Genomic DNA, 24,477 nt, shown 5'->3' on the forward strand with positions numbered 1-24,477 from the left:
CGCCATTGTCTTCTACGTCACGACGTCATAAAAGATATAGACGAAGTCCCATCTTTGATTTTCATTGATGGAACTTTCTCCACATTCAACCAAAACGGCTAATTCAAAAGACGAAATAATCACCATACTAGAGTAATCATTTCCTCTACAGCAATAGGGATGATTCATCCCTATTCCGGCCAGCTGAACCAAAACAATCAAAACACAATTGAGTGTTTTTTTACTAATTCGATCCACTTGATGGATCAAACGACTTCGGGAGACTATAAATAATCTCCCCGGACAAATCCAAAGTCAAGATATCCACCCTCAAGCTTCCAATCTGAAAAATACATAAATTCGTCAATGAAGCTCAAAGCTTCTTAATTTTTCGGAATTTCTCTACAGGCCTTAAAACTTGGATCCGAGTATCCAGAAACTTCCTTAAGGTCTAAGTAGTGTCTCCTGTCCTTGGTATACTTCCAACCACCCTTTAATTCATACTTCCAGTTTGAAATTGAAATTTTTATATTTTAATTTTCATAAGTTTGTATATTGTCTAATTGTTGAATTTAGGATTGGAAATCGATTCTAGGATAATTTTCAAACTTCTGTTTAGGTTAGAATCAATCAATCGACCTTAAACAGAAAAACTCAAATTAAAATTTGAAAAATCCAAAAATCGGGTTTACTGTTCTTGGGCTAATTCTCAAAAACAGTTACATATAAAACTTCCCAACATTATTGTAATAATTCTAGACAACAGTTTTGATCATGTTTGATCCATCCTGATCATGTTTGATCAAAATCAAATTTTTTAAAATAATTGAAATATTTGAGTTCTTGATTTGGTCCAAACGAACGGTTAGTGTTCTTGTTTTGCTATAAATTAAGTATATGAGTTATAATGAAGTTATTATCTAGTTTCTTTCACCTCAAAACATCTTTAAAACTAAAATCCCAATTTTTTGCTACAAACTATTTTAAACAAATTGATCATCACTTAGGTCGATTGATACCTTAAGATGATGTTATAAATGTTCATGGAGCTATGTGAAGCTACCTAAGCCCTTGAATCGAAAAATCTAAGTCTCCATCAAAATCAGGTAATACAAAAGATTTTCTCTCAACGCATAAAATGTATGCTTAACTGTTATAGAGAGAGAGAGAAATCAAAGGATCAAGTTCGTCAGGAGATTAGGTGATCAAGAGATTCTTCGTTGTACTCGGATGCCTTTTATATTTGAAGCGTAACAATGGTCAAATCTAATTCGTAGATATGTGTCAGTTTTTCGATGGTTGTACGCTAAGTGTACGGGATAGTACGCATAAGAATAATATTCTTTAGATCATGGGCATACGGGATTGTGTGCGCGGAATATTTGTTAGAACGTGGTGTACTGGATAGTACTGCACAGGCTAGTGGAATAATCGTGTATGTGGCAGTTGTATATTTTGGCGTATTAAGTTGATGTGGTAGTATGCTGATAGTTAACACAGCTGTTGGCGCAACACTATTGTTTGCTACTCTGTTGTTAGCGCAACATAGTTGTTGGTGCAACGCTGCTGTTCGCTACTCGGCTGTTAGCGCAACACAGCTGTTGGTGCAACATTGATGTTCGCTACTCGATGTGCTAAAGAAACAAGACTGTTGTCAGAGCTTCTTCAGACTGTTGCTTGAACAAACCTGTTGTCAGCGCTTCTTCAGACTACTGTTAGCGCAAAGTTGCTGCTTGTACAAGACTACTGTCAGTGCTTCTTCAAACTGATGTTAGCGCAAGGTTGCTGCCAGCGCTTTTTCAAACAGCTGTTGGAGCAAGGTGCTGCTAGCGCTTTTTCAACACTACTGTTGGAGCATGCCCGCTACTAGTGCTTCTTTAACACTACTGTTGAAGCAAGTTTGCTGCCAACATGTTAAATTCAACTCTACTGTTACCAACGCCTCTTTAGCTCTACTGACGTCAGTTTTGCTGTCAGCGCCTTTTCAGCTCTACCTGCGCATTAAACATTTGCAGAACTTAGTTTTATTCATTTATTAACGCATCATCAAAACTATACATGTCGTATTGATTTTTATTATCTTAAGTTCATTTTAATTAATTAAAGCGTTTTTTTAATTCAACTTAGTTAATGATTTCTCTTTTAATATTAATTCCCCATTTTTTTCTTTAACTTAATCTAACACTTATGTTTTTATTATTGTTTCTCGAATGGTTAATTTCGTTATGTTTCGACTTTGTTTTGTGACACTTAATTTGTGTTTTTGTCCTTATATTTAAATTATTCTCATTTATATAATATTTAATGAAACATAAAAAGCTATATAATATAATAACTGAAATGTAAATATTATTAAAATATACATAATTAAATTTATATAAATAATAATTTAAAATATATATTAAAATATAAATAATCAAATTTATAAAAAACAATAATTTAAATATATGTATATATATATATCAAAAATATAAATAATTGAATTTATAAAATAATAATTTATATATATAAATATTAAAATATAAATAATTAAATTTATAAAAATAATAATTTAAATATATTAATAATTAATTTAAATGTAAAGAAATAAATTTAAAAAAAAAACTAACTGTGTATGAATAATAAAATAGGTTAGGTTAGATTAGATTGAGAATAAAATAAAAAAATAAATAGTTTTCCTGAAGTTAATTTGAGAACTAATTCGATTCTGAACCCTCTAGATTTTAATTTAAATGCAAAAATTTAAAATATAGTCATTCAAGGACAAACCATTTTCCAGCTCATTTAAGCAGAAACATCAAATTAAAGTAGATTTCAAAATTTGGAAATATGTTCTATCACATTTTATGTTTAGATAAATTTGAAGTTCAAATTAACTAGGTTTTGTGCAAAGTGCACTCCATCATTGAAAAAAAAATTAATTTAATGTTTGCAAAAGTTGAGGTATTTTATGAAGAGGAAATTAAGTATTAAACTTATTGAAAGATAAGTTGACAAATTTAAAAAAAAAAAAAATTCAAATCTGTCACACTTGAGTTCTTACCAAAATCGACTCTTCAATATACTGAAATTAGAAACAGCTATATGTTCACTCATAGTTGACAAAATATTGAATTGTGATTTGATAACTTTTAAGGCATTTGGATCATTAGACCATCTGACCATGACCAAAAGACAATTACAAACACTGTTTTGAAAGACTACTTTTAGTAACTTGACCAAGATATTAAGATATTAGAAACCAATTTCTACTATGATGTATGTATCAAAATATCAAAATCTAGCATCAATCTTCTCAACATCAAAATTGTTTCGAAAATAAAATTTAGATTCAACACTTTCTAAATTTTTATTTAATAACTTGTCAAAATTTCAAATTAATTAGATTAAGAAAACATTCTATTTCAATGTACAACCGAATTATAAACAAAAAATGGGCTTCCCATTTATCGAAATTCAAAGATCGTCTTAGTCATATTCTTCATCCACAATTGCAAATTTTTATTCCTCTTTTAGATTCAAAGTCTATTACACATCTAAGTCATTCCAATATTGCTTATACTCATTTCATTTAGTCATCAAAACTGTTTCTAGACGTTTGGGTGAGCCTGAATTTAATATAAAGGTGGACTTAAGTTTAGTTTAGAAAAAAGTCCATAAAAATATGCATTTGGGAGAAGTTGAACCCTGAACAATGTATATATATAGTTTTATCTTAAAAACACAGTACCCCTAATAAAAAGTTACTATTTCTTTTAAAAGATTGAAATATTATCAAAGTTTAGTCTAGTAATAATTTGTTTTTATTTGCTAGTTTAGTTTGCACTAGAATTTCTTAAATCATTTGTTCTGCCCTAAGTTGAATTTTTCCTTTTATCTTTAATTATTTGTAAATAATCTCAAATAACCCACATAAAATAATGGTTGTGAGTTTCATTTTCTCTTTTCATTTCCATAAAATTAATTCACATCAAATAAGTTCTATTTTAAAACTAAATTAGTTAAAACAACAAAAATATCCATCATATTTAATATTATAAATATAACTTATAGTAGTTTCAATGAACTTAAGAGAGAAAGCTCAACAAAACCATATTTCTCATAAAGGGACAAAAGTGTAAGGTCCCTTTAAGAAAACAATCTCATTTTCTTCTGTTAATGAGTCCCTGTCACATAAGGGCGGTGCATGAAATTGTGTTAAGAGATCCAAGAAGAACTTGAGCTAAGACCGGTTTCGAAAGTGTAGACTTCAGCCAACTAAGCTTAGCGGCTTCCTTTGATCACCGATCAAATAGCATTACGTTCAAGCTGAAAAAACAGTATTCTCATTCAAAATTCTTAAAACCGGTATATTTAAAAAAATTTAGTTGAAGGGGTAAACTATGAATAGTCACTTTCTTAAAATTCAAAATATATATATATCACAAAAAATAATTTAAATATACAAAAATAATACTAAAAAACTCTTAAACAAGCAAAATCAGATGAACTAACTAAAACAATATATCGAAACAAAAGAAAAAGAAGATTAAAATAAATGAACTTCAAGCCCCAAAATTGTATCTTAAACTGACTGGCATGTATTTTTTTAATAGGAAGGAAACAACCAACCAACAATCCATTGTTACTATTAGCTCCTTATGAAAGAAAGAAAAATGTCTTCAAAACTAATGGTAGCTAGCTCCATTTTAATCACTACTAGTACAAAAAAAAAAATAAAAGAAAAATAAAAGTTTAAAAAAATTATCTTCCTTTCTTTCTTCCACAACAAAACACACATAAAGGAAAAACGAGACAAATCATCTTCATCTTGCCCACAATAGTTGAAAGAAATCGATAGTCTAGCTAAGCTGGCTGCTTCCATTTCCAACCTCTTTCGCTTCCACAACTGAAGCGAGCCGATTCTTGTCCTTGAGAATCTCGCTTAAAGGTTTCGGAGCTTCAAAATCTTCGCATACCATCATTTCCCTTCCCATTGTTGTTGTAGTTTCTCCTCCAATAAACTTCTCCTTCTCTTCTCTAATCTCCGCTAATGTCTTCGGCCTTGTAAATAAATCCGATCTTTCTCCCAATCTTCTCTTCCACGGAACAGGAGTTCCCATTCCAGAACCCTCTGATGAAATATAGTTGTTCTCTACATTCAAGTCTTGCCCTCCACTGACTCTCACATTATTATTATTATTAGACGGCCTATTCATCCTATACCCTCCTCCCCCTCGATCCCAACCATTCTCGTTAAGTAAATTGACGCCTTCCTCGTTCAACTTCCTCTGAGGCCTCCATGCCGGTTGTTGTTGTTGCCTTCGAGACCCGGACCTATTTTCATAACCCAAACGCTGTGGATGATGAGCGTTCTGCCTTCTTGCAAATTGTCCTGAAGATCCTCCGTTAGTTTGCTTGCGGTTTTCAAGATGGTATCTGAGATCCACCATTCTATTGTCATCAGAAGGATAATCAGCGGGGAAATTCTTTCTTTTTCGGGTGAAAATCGGAGCTGACAATCTTTCCCTCGTTCGTCTTCCCGAGGAGTATTCGTTTTCGTCGTTAATTTGGGGATAAGAATCTCGGATTTCGTCTTCGCGCGAATTGTTACCCATGTGGGGATATTCGGGATCGTACTCGATAGGTTCTTCGTAATCATAGCGACCGTATTGACCGTTGAGTTCTCGGCCGTCTGCGTCGAGTCCATGGTCTAACCCTAATGTGTAGTCTTGTCCATCCTCATATTCGGCGTCGTCGGATCCATTATCAACAAGAACATCAAAACCGGGAGATGATTCCAACCGATCTTCTCCATCGAAATGTCCATCCCCACCTTGGTCCCGTGGACTTTGAATTACGCAAATTGTAGTCGGGCGATTTAACACTTCCGACATAAATTCTCCACTGTCATCTTCATGTGTTTGCACGGGAACGTTAAAAGTGAAATTGTTGGTGGGGGGTGCCGACAAGCGAACATCCTCTTTGGTGGGGATGATGACAGGTGTTTGGGTCTGTGTCTCGACTACTTGTCTTGAATTGCTTTTAAACAGGTCATGATGTGGCTCAGAGTTAGTTTCAGGATTCTTTCTGGTTTGTGAAGAAATGGTATCAACGGCTGTAGGAATCTTTAGGGATTTCCGAGCAGGTGTGTTGTCATCGGGTCCATGTGAGAAACTGCAACGATCACCTTTGTTGCAGGTTCCGTTGAAGAAAAAGTAACATGGAACGTTAACCTTGCTTGAAGTTGGGGCACTCTGGTTTTGAGAAGGAGTCACTTCGGATGATACTTCTGCACCGGCATCTAATGGCTGTAAAGAAGAAATATTGTTAAGAACAGAGGACTTCAATGCAAAGGATATAACACAAAAAATGTCCCAACAATTATAAAAAACATTAGGGATCAACAATATACGATGATAGTTCAAACCTTTCAAGTAGTCGTTTGGATAAAATCCTAAGGAATTTCAAATTCAATTTGGGTGTTTTGTTAAAATATAAAATCTGGAAAATCTACACAAAGATCAACAAATAATTGGATCATGATTGAGAAAACAAAATCTCTCAATTGCACTATAGTACGAATGATGATCAAAGAAAATAATTTGTATGACAAATGAAGCAACCAAATCTAAATCATGATTAAAAAAAATCCCATCATGATAAAACAAAATCTTATAATAAAAAGAAAAACCCACTTCCAATTTTAACTTTATCAATTTAACAATGAGATTGTCGTCGTGACAAAATACTAGTTTCTAAATAGGATCATTGTAAACCAACCAATGAAAACCCAACTTGTCGCTAACAGAAACTATATGAATCCTGTATGTGTAAAGAACAAAATCAAATGCGTTATGTTAACCATTCGTCTTCAATCGACGTGAACTTTGTTACCCAATTAACTGCATATTAATCGAATTTCCTAGTACAGATGCTACAAAACATGGAACGGAGTATGTAAAAGTCAAACCGTTTTGGAACCATTAAGAATCTAACAGCACTAATTATGCATTTCTTTTTGAATGGCTAAAACCAACGCGAAAGATAGATACAACAAAATAAAAGATGGCCACATTCTATTCAGAGAAATTGAGGAAGAAAAGACAGAACCCTAATCATGAAACGAACATAAATATCCTGTTCTCTGTTAAAAACAATATCACATCTCCTTGTTCGCATTAGAGTTCTGCGATTGATCTGTGCAATTATGCGTTCGTTCTTATCATTCTCACTAAGACAACCACTAAACACAGTGAGATATAAAGTTTGGAGTTTGGTACTTAGTACACTTATTGAATGTAAGTATGTAACAGATCTGAAAATTTTACAAACAGAATAAACTAGCACTAGAAAACATGTATGAATGATTTCCTTTATATCTATCTCACTTACAGGATGTCGAAATGCACAACCAGGGTTAAGACAGCTTCCTGAAAGCCAGTACCAGCAATCTCTAGGGTTAAGCCTAGCAATTTCACTGTGTCGATACTCACATTCAATGCCCTGGATAAGAAATTAACAAGATATATAGAGCAATTCAATTAGAATGCATGGATTAAACAGAAAAAAAAATACAAATCGATCAAGTGGAAGATATATATTAGATCTCAAAAGTACAAAACCCTAATCCTTCCACGTAGACTCGATAGAACGTCATGAGGAATACGAAATAAAGCCCAGGTTTGAACGTCGACAAACAAACGAATTCATCATGAAATAGAGTTTCGAAGAGGAAAAAAAAGTTGAATTTGTTTGAATGGAAGAGCAGAACGATGAATGAAGTACATGAATGGAGATAGATGGGAAAAGAAGAAGAAGAGGAAATTACCTTCTTGCAGGTTAGGGGAGAAGCTAGGAAGTAGACGCAATCGGTGCTCCGTTTGAGAAATTCGTCGTCCATCCTCTTCCCTCGTCCCGGAATCGCAGAGGCGGCGAGAGAGAGAGAGAGAGAGAGAAATATTAATCTAAGAAGAGAGGAGGAGAGAGTGAGGTGGTTGTTGTAGGTTTGCAGTTTTTGGTATTTTGATCTTCAATTTTTTCTTCTTACTTATGTGGGCCAAATATTTACTAATTTATTTATCTTTGGGAAGAAACTAAATTATTTGAATAATAATCCACACAAATTTTGAAAAAAAAATAATAGGAATCTAGCTCATAAATTGGTCAATAATTTTACAAATACAGTTTCAGAATATAAGACTGAATTTCATTCAAATTAGAAATGTATATGTCCTAGTTTTAACTTTTACTATTTTTATGAAAAATGAAGAAAAAAATTGATTTTGTTTCGCAGTTTTCTTCGTATGTATATACTAAAAGGGGAACGATAGAGAACATGAATATGTAGGGAAATGATTTGTTAACCTTCTATTGGATTGAAAATGTAATTAGAGAGAGAATTTTAAAATTTCAATCCAATGGAGTGATGACACATCATTTCTCTACATATTCCTGTCAAAACTTTCATGTTCTCTATACTAAAATGTTTAATAACATAATTTATGGTTTTAGGTCAAACCCTCGAATTTTATTATTAAAATCGTCCTACTAAACCGAAAGATGTATTTCAAAAAATGCAAAATCGGCTTGTAGTCGGTTTAGCAACAGTTTGGTCGTTTTCGAGAAAACTATAACGTTTTATTAATAAATCAAAAAAAAATTAAAACTACTGATATTTACATTTGTGGTAGACAAATAAAACTAAATATTTTATTGACTGGTTAATCATTATTTTGTAAGAGTTGATTATTAATTATGGTAAAGAATGACATTTTAAACTAACTATATTTGTTACATAAACACAAATGCAACCTTCAAGCTATTTTTTTACTTTGAAAGCATCTTTATCTTATTGTACTTGGTAAACTATTAGGCAACCGAATTCCTATCTATATAGGTGAATACAAAAATTTACTTAAAATGTCACCCTACAACAATTAAAAGTGAAACTAATGTTTAACACATATCAGTTCAAAAAAATACTTTAAATATTATAATTATAATTGAAATCCCCACATTTCATTATTCAAAAGATTATGTTAAATCATGTTGTAAAGAATTGCTACTATTCTATTATTTGCATTTTTTATTTTTCTCATTTTAAGTGTACCTCATAATTGAGGAGACTTATTTGATTATTTATTTTAAGTATTTATAATGATGAAACTTTTTTTTTTTAAGAGTCATGCGTTTGTTCCCCGATCTCTTAAGAAATGCCAAATGTTAATTCATCTAACTTGTTCATTGCTTAACATGGTATCAAAGTTCATTGGGTGAAATATTCACTATTTAATTGATAATGAAACTCACCATGGCTGGAAGTGGAGCGGTAAGAGAAGGCGTAACGGGAAGCGAAACATTGTGAGAAAAGTAAAAAAGGAAGTACAATATTAATCATCTAGTACTCCGTAGTGTTGATAATCCGAACATCATTCTCCACTCAAAACTTCTACCAAAGTTCAACTATTACAGCTAGTGCAAATCAATTATGTTAGTCCTAAAAGATATAATTAAATTAGGGCTTTTGAATGGTTCATGTCCTAGTCCGAAAAATGAAGTTGATGTAGTACAATGAAGATAGTTTATGCAATGGTCCGTTCTTGGATCACGAATTCAATATCAAGTGAGATTCAAAGACAAATCCAAGTAACTGAAAAAACTAAAGAGCTATAGATTGAGATCAAAGAGCGTTATGAAAAGAACAACAATCGTAGAAGATTTGGAATAAAAAAATCACAAATATGAAATATGATTCTCTAACCATATAAAGGTATTACTCCAAAATTAAACTTTTATGAAATGAGTCAAAAAGGTTAAAATCATTATTCTACTGAAATGCAGGAGCATAATGCTCAAAATAATGAATATGACAAATTGATTCAATTTCTTACGGGGCTCAATGATCATTATGAGCATAGTATAGATCAGATCTTTGTTGTTGATCCATCTCCTACCGTTTACAAAGCATATACTATGTTTTTAATGTTGAGATGAAACGATACATTGATGAAAATAAAACAGAAAATTTTAGTACTCTCCACATAAGAAATCAAGAGGATAAAGGCCTCAGTTTTGATAAAAGTGTGACTTTTGTTGTTGAAAAAATAATGGTTACTTGTCAAGTAAGAAACAATAAGGATGGAACGAACAAATGATTTGCGTGTCAACTTGTGTTTGCGTTAAAAACTTGAGGTTCAAGAATTTCAATATCGATTTGCATGTCAAATATTTTTTATAAAACATTATTTTAAAAATATTTTTAATGATCTTGACAGCTTTTAAAATTATTAATTAATTTCGGGTTAATTTTAAATAATTTGAGGATTTACGGTAATCAAATAACAATTTGATTTTTAGAAATATGTTAATTTAAATTAATTAAACATAATTAATTTAAAAGATTATTTATTTTGAAATAGAGTCATTAATTGATTTTTTTAATCAATAAAAATGGCATACATATACAAACGTATTGACTATAGTTTCTTTTAGTTCGTAGTATAATGATACTCGGGAAAAGTTTTCATACTTCATCCTCCTTACCCGTTTTAAAAACGGTCTCTACTTATAAAGTTGACTTTTAAAACTCGGTTGTATAACGTTTTATTTTAATCAATTATTCTTTTAGTCCTAGTCACGCTTCTTGGTATTGACGTTATTGTAACTCCAAAAAACCCCATTACATTATATTTCCGTGAAAAGCTCGAAGTTCGAGAAATTCAACAACGGTTTGTTTGTAGGAAATTTTCTTTTAAAATAAAACATTATTTTAAAAAGATTTCATTGATTCCTCACAACTTTGTAAGATTAATTAAAAATAATTAATTCCGGGATTCAATTTTAAATAATTTGGGGATATACTTTAATCAAATTACAATTTGATTTTTTAAAAATCATTTAATTTAAATTAGTTAAACATAATTAATTTAAAAGATTATTGTTAGATTAAATTAAATTAAAAAAGGGAAATTAATTAAAAAGTAAATAATTAATTAAGTTGAACTAAGAAAAATACATTAATTAATTAAAATGAACTTAGGACAATAAAATTAAGTTTAATCAATACGACATAATTTTGATAATGCGTTGATAATTGAATAAAAGTAAGTTCTACAAATGTTTAATGCATAGGTAAAACTAAAAAGGCGCGAGCAGCTGAGCTGACGTCAGCAGAGCTGAAGAGGCATTGACAGCAGGGTTACCAACAGTAGAGTTGACTTCAGCACACTGGCAACAGCCTTGCTTCAACAGCATCCTGAAGAAACGCTAGCAGCATCCTTGCTTCAGCAGCAGTCTGAAGAAACGCTAACATCAGCCTTGCTTCAGCAGTAGTATGAAGAAACGCTAACACCAACCTTGCTTCAGTAGTAGTCTGAAGAAGCGCTAACAACAGCCTTGCTTCAGCAACAGTCTGAAGAAGCACTAACAATAGTCTTACTTCAACAGTAGTCTGAAGAAATGCTAACAATAGTCTTGTTACAGCTGCAGTCGTAAGAAGCGCTAACAACAGCCTTGCTTCAACAGCAGTCTGAAGAAAGCGTTAACAGTAACCTAGTACTAACAGACGTCTAAAAAAGCACCTTCTTATTAGCATAGCTTATCAGCAGCGCTCGCTTTTAGCGGGCTGACTCATCAGCTTAAGACGCCAAAGTGTACAACTGTCACGTACAACCATTAGAAAGTTGACACGTATATATGAACGGATTCGGCCATTGTTACGTTTTAATATAAAAGAACATCAAAGTACAATATTGAATCTCTGGATTTCTGAACGGCAGATCCCTGAATATCTGGCCTCTCGGTCAAATCACGTATCTAAGAATTAAATTCGACCGTTGCTACGCGTCAATATATAAAGGCTCTAGAGTACAACGGCAAACTATAGATACAGATAACAAGTTGAACAACAACAAGCTTCACAACTCTCGATCAATTTACTCTCTCTTTAGCTCATCTTTCACAAGTGCATTATGTATTTCATTACGCTAAGCTGAGAGATAATTTATTTGTAATATCTGAGAGTATATTCAGCATTGTAAGTTAACAGAACGTTGTTTATTCAACAGAGTGATAACTAGGAGTTCATAACAGACAGTTGTTAAGACCTGAGTTATGACTGGGTTTGTGTAGACGCTATACAAACCAAAGTCTTCTAGTGAAATTCTTTTGGAAAAAGAGGAAGAAGTGACGTAGGAGTTTTATCTCCAAACATCCATAAAACTCTTGTGTTATTTATTTACTGCATCTCTTAGTCCGTAATCTACTGCTTCAAATCTAGCAAGCATTTCCGCAATTGAATACGTTCAAGAGTTTGCGATGATTTGTCGAAGAATAGAAACAAATTTTAATCTTTAATAGGATTGAAATCGCATTGAAATCGAAAATTAGTTCAACAATATTCAACCCTCCCCCTTCTATTGTTGAAGTCGATTCTAACAATTATTTATTTTGAAACAGAGTCGCCCATTGATTTTTGAAAATAAATAAAAGTTGGAATACGTATACAAACGTATTGAACAGAGCTTTCTTTTAGTTCGTAGTTTGGTAATACATAGGAAATGGCTTTCGTGCTTCATCCTCCGTACCCATTTTAAAAAACGATATCTACTTATAAAGTTTTCTTTTAAAAATCGGTTGTATAATGTTTGAGTTTTAACCAATTATTCTTCCGGTCATAATCATGTGTTTAGGTTTAACGTTATTTTAAAGTATTTGAACATCAATATTTAAATATTGGTACATGTTGTTGACGTTGATTAGGAAGGAAATACATGAAGAACATTAGTTTTTTTAAGGATGTTAGGTTTTACAAATAAATACTAAATAGGCATTAGTCAAAATATTTTTTATGGGAAATATCCCAAAAATATTTAGAAATCATTTTCCAATTTTTCGGGATTTTAGAAAATGGTTTGGGGTCCCAAAATTAGTAAAATAATTTTGCGTTTTAAAACGTGGAAGCAAACAGGCCTTAGGATCGAAGTCTTAAGCCTCGGGTTCGTTTTTATTGGTCGGGGTCTAGAGACCCTCAACTTAGGTGCTAAGGACTCTCGGTCCTTGGCTGGGATTTACCGGTCTAGGTGTATAAACATATTGGTCATAGGTTAGCCCTAGACTAAGTTTCTCAGTCAAGGTGTATAAACCTCTCAATCTTAGGCTAGCTCTATGCTAAGTTCCTCGGTGTTGGGTTTAGGAGCTCTCAGTCCCAAGCTTGGGATACTTGGTCCCAAGGTTAAACCTCTTGGTCATAGGGTTTGGGAGTCTCGGTCCCAAGGTTTGATCTCTCAGTCCTATGGTTTTGGATTCTCGGTCCCAAGGTCGGATCTTTGGGTCCTAGGGTTTGGGATTCTCGATCCCAAGGCTTGACCTCTTGGTCCTAAGGTTTGGGATTCCCGGTCCTAGGTCAGGATCCTTTGTCGGATTCATTGATCTTAGCTCATAAATATCGATCCATCCTTTCGTTCTTAGCTCAAGAACATTAGTCGGACCTCTCGGTCCTATTGAAATTCTTGGTCCTAGGTCTCGATCCTAGGTTTTGGTCCGGACCGAGGATCCTTGATCAGATCTCTCGGTCCTAGGCAAATAGGCCTCGGTCCTCAAGAACAACAAGGTTCAACTTTTTTTAATTTTTTTTAGCACAGAATTTTTATTCAAGGGTTTGGGTAGCTTCACAAAGCTCCCAGAAACATGTTGATCATCATCTCAAAGTATAAATCGACCTGGATGATGATTAATTTGTTCAAAACAGTTTGTGATCAAAAATCTGGTTTGATTTTAAACTTGTTTTGAAGTGTAGGGAGCTATTTAATAGCTTTCTTATACTACATATACTTAATTATAACTAAATATTTCATTCAACTAGTTAATCATTATTTTGTAAGAGTTTATTATCAATTATGGTAAAGAATGACATTTTGAACTACCTATATTTGTTACATATACACAAATGCAAGCGTCAAACTATTTTTTACTTTGAAAGCATCTTATCGTAGCTATTAGGCAACCAAATTCATATGTACGTGAATCCAAAATTTTACTTAAAATGTCACACTACAATAATGATAGGATCGACTTTATCAATAGAGACGGGGTCTGGCGATTGATGAAGGCTTATGAAAAACAGTTTGAAGGAAATTTTGTTAGAGATTTGATTCACTTTCTATTCTACGTAAACCCTTGTAAACACTAGAAACAGAATCAAGTGCGGAAATGTTTACTTAGGTTTGAAGCTTAAGAGAAAAAATAAGAAGATGACAGATAAGAACAACACAATAGTTTGTTTATGGATGTTCGGAGCAAACTCTCCTACGTCACCCCTTCTTCCAACCACCGGAAGGATTCACTATAATATGATTTGAATCAAATACAGTTTGCACACACTTAGCTCACTGTTGAACAGAACACACTCTGTTCAACTTATAATATGAAGAATATCACTCAGCTAAAGGTTGCTTTGATTCTATCTCTCTCTTGATTAACACACAGTACAATCAGGAAAGCAACTCACAGTATGAATATTCAAAAGCTTGATTTCTCAGTAATTCAGTAAGCAAGATGATCAAGATAGATTCACTCTCTACAATTCCGTCCAATGTCTTATCCGTTGTCCTTTAGAATCTTTAAATATGCATAGGTACCAACGGTCGAATCTTCAGAATGATACGTGGCACTCTTCCATTGGAACGCCTACATAGTACACAACAGACTCTGAATACAAGGATCATATCCGTACATAACATGTAGTGCACCGAATATTCCTCAGCAAAACAAGTAGTGGGAAGGATATTCGCTTATGTGTCATTTATTGATTGGTTGCATCGGGCTGTCATACAGATCTTCACTAGAAAGTGGAGCAGGAGTAAGGTACAACTGTAGCACGTGGGTAGGCGGGTGCTAGCTTCAAGCAACTGCTTAAGCAAGCAATTAGACGTATTTCAATTAGACGAACTCGTCTAATGAAATCAAACGTCCCCGTCTAATAACATATTCCATTAGACCACCTGGTCTAAAGGGATTAGACTTACGTCTAATTACAGTCACTTCAGACTAATCTGAAGGAGTTAGACTGCACGTCTAACTTTCACCAGTTAGACTGCACGTCTAACTCCATGAGTTAGACTGCACGTCTAATTCCGTTCCAATTCAGACTAGTCTAAAGGAGTTAGACCACACGTCTAACTTTCACAATCCATTAAACTGCACGTCTTATCCGTTGTCCTTTAGAATCTTTAAATAGCATTTTGATCATGTTCCCCCTCAGACGAGGAACTCTCTTCTTCTGCATCTTTGTCTTTTGAGGGTTCCCCCTCAGATCTGGTAATCTCAGGCTGATTAACTTCAGCCTCATTTTCTTGAGCATCCTCTGTTCTGTCAACATAGTAACTTGTGTTTAGAAGGCTGGTCTATATGGTAATTTTTTTCAGGATTGTAGTAATATAATGGAAGGTGAATCTACGAGTTGTCGACTTTAAATTTTGATGAAATTGAAGATCGTACAGAAAAGGATGTTAATATTATCAACAAAGGTTAGAATATAATAATGAGATTTTTTCTTAATGTATAAATGATAATATTGTTTTCCGCTTCATATAGATTTGGATAAAAATGATACATTTATCATAAAAGACTTTGTACCACAATTAGGAATGGAGTTTGAGACTGAAGAAAAAACGTATGACTTTTATTTGGCATATTCTAAGAGTTCTGGTTTTGGCATAAGAAAATCTTGTAGTCATTATATGTGATAATTTGGTTAAAATATTGGATAGGGTCTTTTGTTGTAGTGCTTAAGGTAAGAGGGAAAAAGATAAACGATCAGTTTATGTGAAAAACAGTCGGCCTGAAACAAGAGTAGGTTGTGAAGCTAAAATAAAGATTTGTAACCGAACAAGTGGCATGTTTATTGTGGTGCAAGTTTTAAAAGAGCATAATAATCATCTTTCAAGTCCAAACAAGACTCACCTACATAGAAGCCACAAAAATATCTTCTTTAGCTAAAATACAGATTGAAATGACAAGTGACGTTGGAATTCCTCCAAAAGTATCTCATGATCTCATTACAAGACAAATGAGAGGAAAACAATTTGTAGGTTTTATTCTTGAAGATTACAGAAATTACTTGCGTTCAAAAGAACAAGAAGTATGATGGTTAGAGACATAGGAGGTGTTTTAGAATATTTACAAAAATAAAAATCTAGTGATAGTAGCTTTTATTATGCTCTTCAAATTGACGATGATGCTTTGATAACAAATAACTTTTGGTCTGATGCAAAAATGAGAGTTGATTATTATAACTTTGGAGATGTTTGTTGGGATACAACATATATGAAGAACAATGAGGGCCGTCCACTTGCATTATTTATAGGTGTTAATCACCATAAGTAATCAATAGTTTTTGGTGTTGCGTTATTGTATGATGAAAGTTCGTTGACGTTTGAATGGTTGTTCGATACATTTGTTGAGACTACGGGTGGGAGAAAACGCACAACAATTACAGATCAAGATGCAGCCATGGAAAAGGCCTTAACTTCTACATGGCCAACAACACATAATCGATTGTATATTTGGCATATTTATCATAATTCCGCTATACATTTGAGTGGTGTTTTTCCGAGTTTAGAGGGTTTGCTAAGGGTTTTTCCACATGTGTATATGAATTCGATGAAGAGAAAGACTTTTTTGAAGCATGGTCCATGATGTTGAACAAGTATTCACTAGAAAATAATGATTGGGTGAAGTGTATATTTTATATTAGAGAGAAGTGGGCTTTGGTGTATGCACGACACATGTTTTCTGCATATATAACTACAACCCTAAGAGTTGAAAGTTTGAACAACCTTGTGAAAAAGTATGTCTCTTATAAACACAAGTTTTTAGTATTTTTATCATTTTAAAAGGATTCTTGAAAATCGTCGATATATGGAGTTAAAAGATGATTTCAAATCAAATCATGGTGTTCTTTGTTTACAACATCCTATTGGAATTTTAAAACAAGCAAGAAAGAGGAGATAGAAATTGATGAAGGGAATTCTTTGGCAAAAGGGAATAAAAAAACAGTTTCGGGCAAGAGATTAAAAGGTGGCCTAGAAAAGATTTCAAAAAAGAGGAAACCTTTGAAAAAGTTCAATCAACCATCACTAGACAGGTCTATTTATGTGTGCCTGATGAACAATATCTACAGCTGGTGAATAGTGTTTATAATTGTTTTTAGTTATGCAATATTGTTGTAATTGGTGTGAAAAGTTTCTAAAACTATTTTTTGTTTGTTTTAGTTGTTGACACATCCGCATGCACTTGGTGAATCTGTTGATAGTTTGAGTATATCTGAAATTCAAGTTTAACAAATTATGTTAGCACCACATTCTCAAGTATATTCGTAATCATGCTTGTTTAATATTGGGTTTAATACAATTGTGTTTAGATTTATTTTAGTGACAATAATGTTATAATTGATGTCAAAAGTTTCTAAAACTATATTTTTTGTTTTAGCTAATAACTCACGGTGATAATTTGAGTGTATCTGGAACTAAAGCTTCACAAGTTCTATTAGCACCATATATTCATGTACATTTGTAATCCTACTTTTAAAATATTTATTAATAAATTGAAACAAATATGTAATTATCATATTTTATTGATTTCACAAAATGCACAAGTAGCCTATGTGAATTCAAATCCAAGACACTTGGGTTATTATAATTCACAACCGTCGATATTTTGATCAAATACACCATTGTTATTTATTGTTATACAAATAGTATTTAGTCATATATTTAAATGTTTTTTTTATTAAATTAGAGAATGTTATGATTAATTATTGAATAATTTTAAACATTTATTATTGTTGTAGCTGGAACAATAAATTGATATTGGTTCTTCTGAGAGGAAAGAGGCTGAAGGATGCTATAATATATCCGATGAACAAATTAGAGAATGATGCAGTAATATTTGTAAAATTATAAGTTTTATCTATTTAGAATACATTGTTGTGATATAATGTCAAGTGTAGTACTTTTTGTGATTGTATGTCAAATGTATGTGATTTAAAAAAAATTATTTGGGTGATTTCTAGTGTACATATATTTTTGATTAATTTGGTTGATTTCTAATGTCATGAGGATATTGTTGCATTTACTCATTTGTACAGTTCATTCATGTCCATTTGTGTTAAAATATTGAAAAACAAGATGTAAATTGGAATACATTATTAAAGTTGGAGCCTAATTATTAGTAAAAATAATATTTTATGAAGTTACCATTTTTACAACTATTTATATGGTTTAAGAGTACTTTCTTTCTTATGTTTTTCATTCATATTTGTTTGGTTGAAGTCATATAGCCGGTTAAGATCAAAGTGAGACAGGGACATTTGAATAAGGTTTAAGATAAAAAAAAATACATGTATATTCATCCATTGTAGCTGCTATTAAAAACATTATGAATTAATTATACAATAGAAACTCACCCAGTCAAAGTTTAAAAATAAAAGCATTAACTATAATTTCCATAATATAATATAATACTGTCTTGCCTTGCTTTTTCATCATATAATAATTTGCGTCAATTGTATCATTTGCATTAAATGAAAATATTAATAAGTCACTAAAAACAAGAAAATATTTAAAACTAACTAGTAATCCATATGATTAAAAATACTATTAAGTTAAAGTTTATGATTAATTTTAAGTATATCAATAAAACTGAGTAGTGTTATTGATTTTATGTAGGGTCAAAGTGAAGAAAACTTGAAAGGGAATCCGTCCGGTAGTTGATCAAATTCGGTATTTGATCAACTTCGGTTTCTGCAGAAGCACGTCCGATTTTTCTATTTGGCTTCGGCTTTGTAGAGGCGCGCTCGGTTTTATGTTCGACTTTGCAGAAGTGCACTCGATTTTCTATCCGGTAGTTGATCAAATTCGGTATTTGATCAACTTCGGTATTTTATATAAAGCGCTATGGGTTTATGTCTAGTTTGGCATTTCGAAGAGGCGCATCCGGTAGTTTGTCCAAATCGGTTTTTGGATAAGCGCTTCCAGTTTTATCATCTTCGGTATTTTGGAGAAGACCTTCCAATATTTAACTAGTTCAGTTTTATATAAGGCGTTTTCGATATTTGATCAAATTTAGTTTTTTTTTTGGGAAAACAGCTTAGTGCCATTTCATTAAAAAAAACCCAAAAGAGGAAAAAAATACAAAAGTTTAGGATCAGATCTAGACAATTTCTAGATTTGACAATGAAACAATAATTGAATTACAGACAATAACAATAATCAATTAGAGTCTACAATGTTTTTACTTTTATTCTACTTGTGACCTTCTCAAACGAAATATCCCATATCTGGCAGAGCTTTTTATTCTCTTCATTCCTTTCGATTCCTCTCTAGGATTGAGTGAGTGCATTTCCATCTGAAGTTATATCTCTCCAAATATCTTCAGCGATTCTACTTCTTCCACTGTGAGTTCTTGAATTTCTTTCTTTCCAGATATTGTAGATTACTGCTCCAAAGTAGAATTTCAACATACTTACATAGAAAGATCTTCTTTTTGCTTTATTCTTCATCCACTCATGGATTTCTTCCCATATTCCTGGAAAGTTGATGATGTTCATGTTTGCAGCATACATCCTCCAAATTTGTATTACAAAAGAGCATTCCCCAAATAAATGGTTTTTCCTCAACTCCCGAACATAGAACACAGTTGATATCAGGAATGTTTATGTATTTTTTAATTATGTCTTTTGTTGTCAACCTTTTCCTGTATACCAGCTAGAGAATAAATTGGTGACGAGCAATAATCTTTGGAGACCATACCACATTATGTCAATCTACTTTTTGTCCTCTTGTTCTAACCATTTCACATGCTTTTCAGGTAATAAACTTCTCATTGCTTTATGTTATATGAAGCGTTTCCGGTTTTTCTTGAAGTTTGGTTTTATATCAGCACTTCCGGTATTTAACATTTTCGGTTTTATACAAGACTGCCACATCAGCACGCTCAATATTCAATGGAATATCACTTCATTTAAAATTCAGATTCGACCGTTGCATTAACTACCATTTATTATTATACAAACCTTCTAAGAAGCTCAACAGTCACACAATATTCAAGTAGGGCTACGATACTCAAGTGCGGCTACAACACTCAAGTAGAGCTACGCTACATCAACACGCGGAGCTCTTCAACATGCCATCATTTAATGCAAAGTAGTTGAGCTAATCCTATAGAAGACTGCCACATGCCAAGCTAATTAAAATCTCATGTGATGTAAGTTCCCAGTACACCACGATCTCTGTATAGAATATTCGGTGCATTATCTTCATCCAGTACATCCACAATCAAATGCATATTCTTTGATGTACTACCCTGTCACGCATTCAACCGAAATGGGACAAGTGTCCTCTGAAGAAAAATTGTCCGTTAAGAAGATATCTATTTAAGAAGAAGCTAAAGGACAATTTGCACCAACCGTTTTCACTATTGATTTTCATGAGTATTAAGTTTTTCTGTAATCAAGCGCTCAAGCTCTCAAGTTCTAAGAGTTTTCAAGTTTGCTAGATTATAAAGTTATATTACATACTGTTCTTTTTGAGTGAGATTTCAGTATTGTAAGTTGACAGGATCTGCTCAGTTCAACAGAGTATTGTGTGCTAGGAGTTCGGAAACAAACAATGTTACGTCCTGATTGTCTGACTGAGTTTGTGGAAGCGTTATACTCAAACCAAATTCTCTAGTGAATATCCTTCTCAAGGTTGAAGAGAATTCCAATTTCGTAGCCATGTTTGGAGGAGCTTCCATCAAACATTAACTTCCATGTGTCTGAAGAGATAGACATTATGGAGTCATCAGGAAAGTCAAGTTCGAAAGAAAGCTCGACTATGATAGGTTGATCCGCTAGGAAATCCGCGACAACACTTCCTTTAGCAGATTTTTGAGGCATATACGTTATGTCGTATTCGGAGATCATCATCATTCATTTAGCAAATCTATGCGACAAAAACTTACGTTGAAATAGATAATGGATTGGGTCAAGGCGGGACACCAACTTGATGGGGTGGGCTTGCATATAATATCTTACTCTTTTAGTGACCCATGCGAGTGCCCAACACACTTTCTCGGGTGTGGAATAGTTCAATTCGTACCCTGTCATTCTCTTGCTTAGGTAGTAGACGGAAATCTCGAGTTTATCCTCGTTTTATTGAGCCAACAGGCTACCCATAGACGAGTCTATCACTGTGAGATAGAGAATTAAAGGAATACCGGGCCTTGGGGGCATAAGGACCGGTGGTGACTTTAGATAGTCTTTGATTTTGTCAAAAACTTGTTGACAAGTGTCATCACATTGGAATTTCTAATCCTTTTCAGTAGCTTAAAAAGAGGATCACAAGTAAGAGTTAGTTTGCTGATGAAACGACTGATGAACTGGATTTTTCCGAGGAAGCTTCGGACTTCTCACTCATTCCAAGGTGCCAGCATAACCGTAATGGCCTCGATTTTGGAGGGATCGATTTCTATTCCGTGTTGGGTGATGAGAAATCCTAGCATCTTAGTGGCAGTGACTCTAAAAGCACACTTCTTCGGGTTCAACCGAAGTCGATACTTTCGAATTCTTTGCAAAAATTTGTCTAAGTTGGGAATATGACCCTATCGATCCTTAGACTTTAGGATCATGTCGTCTATGTACACTTCTACCTCTATATGGATCATGTCGTGTAAGATCATCGTTACTGCTCGTTGATAGGTAGCTCTAGCGTTTTTGAGACCGAAAGGCATGACCCTGAAACAGAATGTGCCTACCTCGGTGATAAAGGTAGTCTTCTCTTTGTCTTCTTCCGCAATTAGGATTTGGTTATATCCTGAGAATTCATCCATGAAAGACAAGAGCTAATTGCCAGCAGCATGATCGACTAGAATGTCGATGTGGGGCAAAGGAAAGCTATCCTTAGGACTAGCTTTGTTCAGATCGCGGTAGTCTACACACATGCGCATCCTTCCGTCCTTCTTCAAGACGGGAACCACATTGGCTATCCATGTGGGGTAGTCCACAGTTTCAAGAAATTTTGCTTCCAACTATTTCTGGACCTCTTCTTTAACCTTGGCGACAACCTTGGTTTTCATTCGTCTTAAACTTTATTTAACGAGTTTCTCCTCTAGATAAAGAGGAATTTGATGTCGAACGATTACATGATCCACTCTAGGCATATCCTTGTAAGACCAATCGAACACGTCTTTGTTGTTCTTTAGTAATTCGATCATCTCATGATGCTCGTCATCATTTAGGCTTTGTCCAATCAACACAAATTGAGGATCGTCATGAGTATTGAGGTTTACTTCGATTGTCGTCTCGGCAGCTGAAACGATCTTGTCCTTGTGTTCCAAGAAGTTTTTTATTTCGAAATTAAATTCAGACTTGAATGAAACATCATCATTATCTGACATATATTTGAAACTGTACTCTAGCGTTTTATTGGATGCTTTATTACAAAAAGAAGATGACATCTCATCAGGATTGTCATTACAAACTTCTTTTTTATTACAACATCAGTCACTATTTCACAATCCAAAAGGGGTGTGATGTTGCTATCAACACTCAGGCTGATTACAGGAGCTTTATCAACTGCCAAAAGGTTTGTGGAGTTTATCTTACAAGAGTCTTCATCAACAACCACGTTCTCGTCCGTCAAAGAAAGATCTCTGACAAGCTTTTCTAGGGTTTCATGCTAACAAGCAGTCCTTTTCCTAATCATATTAAGAGATGAATTAGGATTAAAAGAACAATCTAGAAATATTTCGAAACCTAGAGAGCGCGTTTGTAAAACACGATTGAAGAAAGGTTCAGGGAAATCGAAACACAATGTGGTTTCTCCTTCTCGCACAAATTGTCCATTTAGGGTTGGAGTAATAGGTATAAATTGTTTAGAGATTTTACCTTTCCTGGATACCTCGCCCTCTGTCGGAGTATAACCGACGCTGAAGTTGTCTAAGTCGTGATAAGACCAGGGGAAGGAAGTCATGTCGGTAGCATTCGGTCCTAGACCCATTCCTGGAAAATATCCCATTTTCTGCATGAGATGCATGGAGATTGCGCTGTATGGAGTGAAGTCAGGAGTGGGAGATGAGTCCTCACCTTGCCTAAATATAGGACAGATGTCGAATCCACTTAACTCAATCTCTAGGCTAGTGGAATGAGTTGAACCAATGATGGTTGTGACGTATTTCTCACCTTCTATGGTGACGAGTTTGTCGTTAGCCATGAAGCGGATTTTCTGATGCAGGGTGGAGGCAAGAGCCTTAGCCTGATGCAACCAGGGTCGTCCCAAGATCAGGTTGTACGATGGTCTCATTTTAATTACGCAGAATTCTACCTCAAAAGGTACATCAGCTACGTAGATCGTTGTTAGGTAGCTGCCCATAATCTCTCGACGAGAATTGTCAAAGCCACGGACGCATAGGTCTGAGGGAAGGACTTTATCAGCGAAAATGTCGAGTTCTTGGAGATTCTTCTAGGGACATATGTTCAATGTTGAACCATTGTCGATCAGAGTCATAGGAATGACTTTATCATCCATCTTTACATAAATGTAAAGAGTCTTAACATGGGGTTCATTGGGAGCAGGTAGGTCTTTGTCCTCGAAACCTATCATGTTGATCTGAGGAGTTGCTGAGATTATACCAACCAATTCTTCAGTAGTCGTTTTGGCTGGTATACTAGCCTGGCTTAGCTCATTCAGAACAGCCTGCCTGTGTTCGATAGAATACATCAAGATTTCCCAGATAGAAATGTTGGTATTAGTCTTCTTGAGCTGAGCAAGAAGACTATCACCAGGGTTTAAAGCTCTGGGCTCGTTTTCCCTTCTTGGATCGTTAGATGGGCCAGGAAGATTAACCGTAGGGGTTGTTTTCATGAAACTGGGCTGGAAGTCGGCTCCACTCCGAGTCTTTAAGACTTCTCGTTGTACTATCTTAGGAGCGCTTGAATCGGGGTTGTCAATAATCTACCAATTCCAATGTATTGTCGGCGGAGGTGGAGCTCCTCGATCCTCCTTTTTGGGCCATGGGTTGACTGTATTAACCTTTAGAGGGTTAACAGGTTTGTTGGTGGAAATCAGGTTAACGTGATGATTGGGCAACGGATTGCTCGCGATTTCGGGTTTAGGAATGATTTTCTGATCAATCAGGTATTGACACTGATGTTTAAGGGCACTACAATTATCAGTAGAGTGCCCCTTCATTTGATGATATACGCACCATGCCCCTTCAAACCTGCCAAGGGACTCTACCCTTTCTTCGAGGAGCTAAAGGCTTGATGAGGTTCCTATGATGAAGGAGGGTAAAATCTTGACTCAAGGTCATGCCTAGATCATCAAAAGTTCTGGAAGGTATTGGGAACCTCGGAATTGGCGGTTTAGGCATCGTCGGGACATTTGTCTTGGCCAATACCGGTTTGCTTGGACTGGGCTTACGAGGAGTAGGGGCTTTCCAGGCAGTTGTGACCTAGTGAACTTCGGTTTTTTCCTTCCT

The 24,477-nt window shown here is 34.2% G+C and overlaps 1 protein-coding gene across 1 annotated transcript; it reads right to left on the reverse strand.

The window, feature by feature from the left end:
* Positions 1-4,579: 4,579 nt before the first annotated feature.
* Positions 4,580-7,986, reverse strand: LOC124911984 (zinc finger CCCH domain-containing protein 17-like). Its single transcript, XM_047452532.1, has 3 exons — positions 7,790-7,986; positions 7,354-7,464; positions 4,580-6,269 (listed from the first exon to the last, which is right to left on the reverse strand). The coding sequence occupies exons 1-3, from the start codon at positions 7,859-7,861 to the stop codon at positions 4,821-4,823; spliced, it is 1,632 nt and encodes a 543-aa protein (XP_047308488.1). The 5' UTR covers positions 7,862-7,986; the 3' UTR covers positions 4,580-4,820.
* Between the last annotated feature and the right edge of the window lie 16,491 nt (positions 7,987-24,477).

The sequence above is a fragment of the Impatiens glandulifera genome, chromosome 8 (genome assembly GCF_907164915.1).
Source record: "Impatiens glandulifera chromosome 8, dImpGla2.1, whole genome shotgun sequence".
In the NCBI taxonomy this organism is placed as follows: Eukaryota; Viridiplantae; Streptophyta; class Magnoliopsida; order Ericales; family Balsaminaceae; genus Impatiens; species Impatiens glandulifera.

Excerpts from the sequence above, each read along its gene's own strand:
- LOC124911984 (XM_047452532.1), bottom strand. The coding sequence starts at position 7,861 with ATGGACGACGAATTTCTCAAACGGAGCACCGATTGCGTCTACTTCCTA. Across the intron at positions 7,465-7,789 it reads CTCCCCTAACCTGCAAGAAG|GGCATTGAATGTGAGTATCG; the intron begins GTAATTTCCTCT and ends TTTCTTATCCAG. Across the intron at positions 6,270-7,353 it reads GTTGTGCATTTCGACATCCT|CCATTAGATGCCGGTGCAGA; the intron begins GTAAGTGAGATA and ends TCTTCTTTACAG.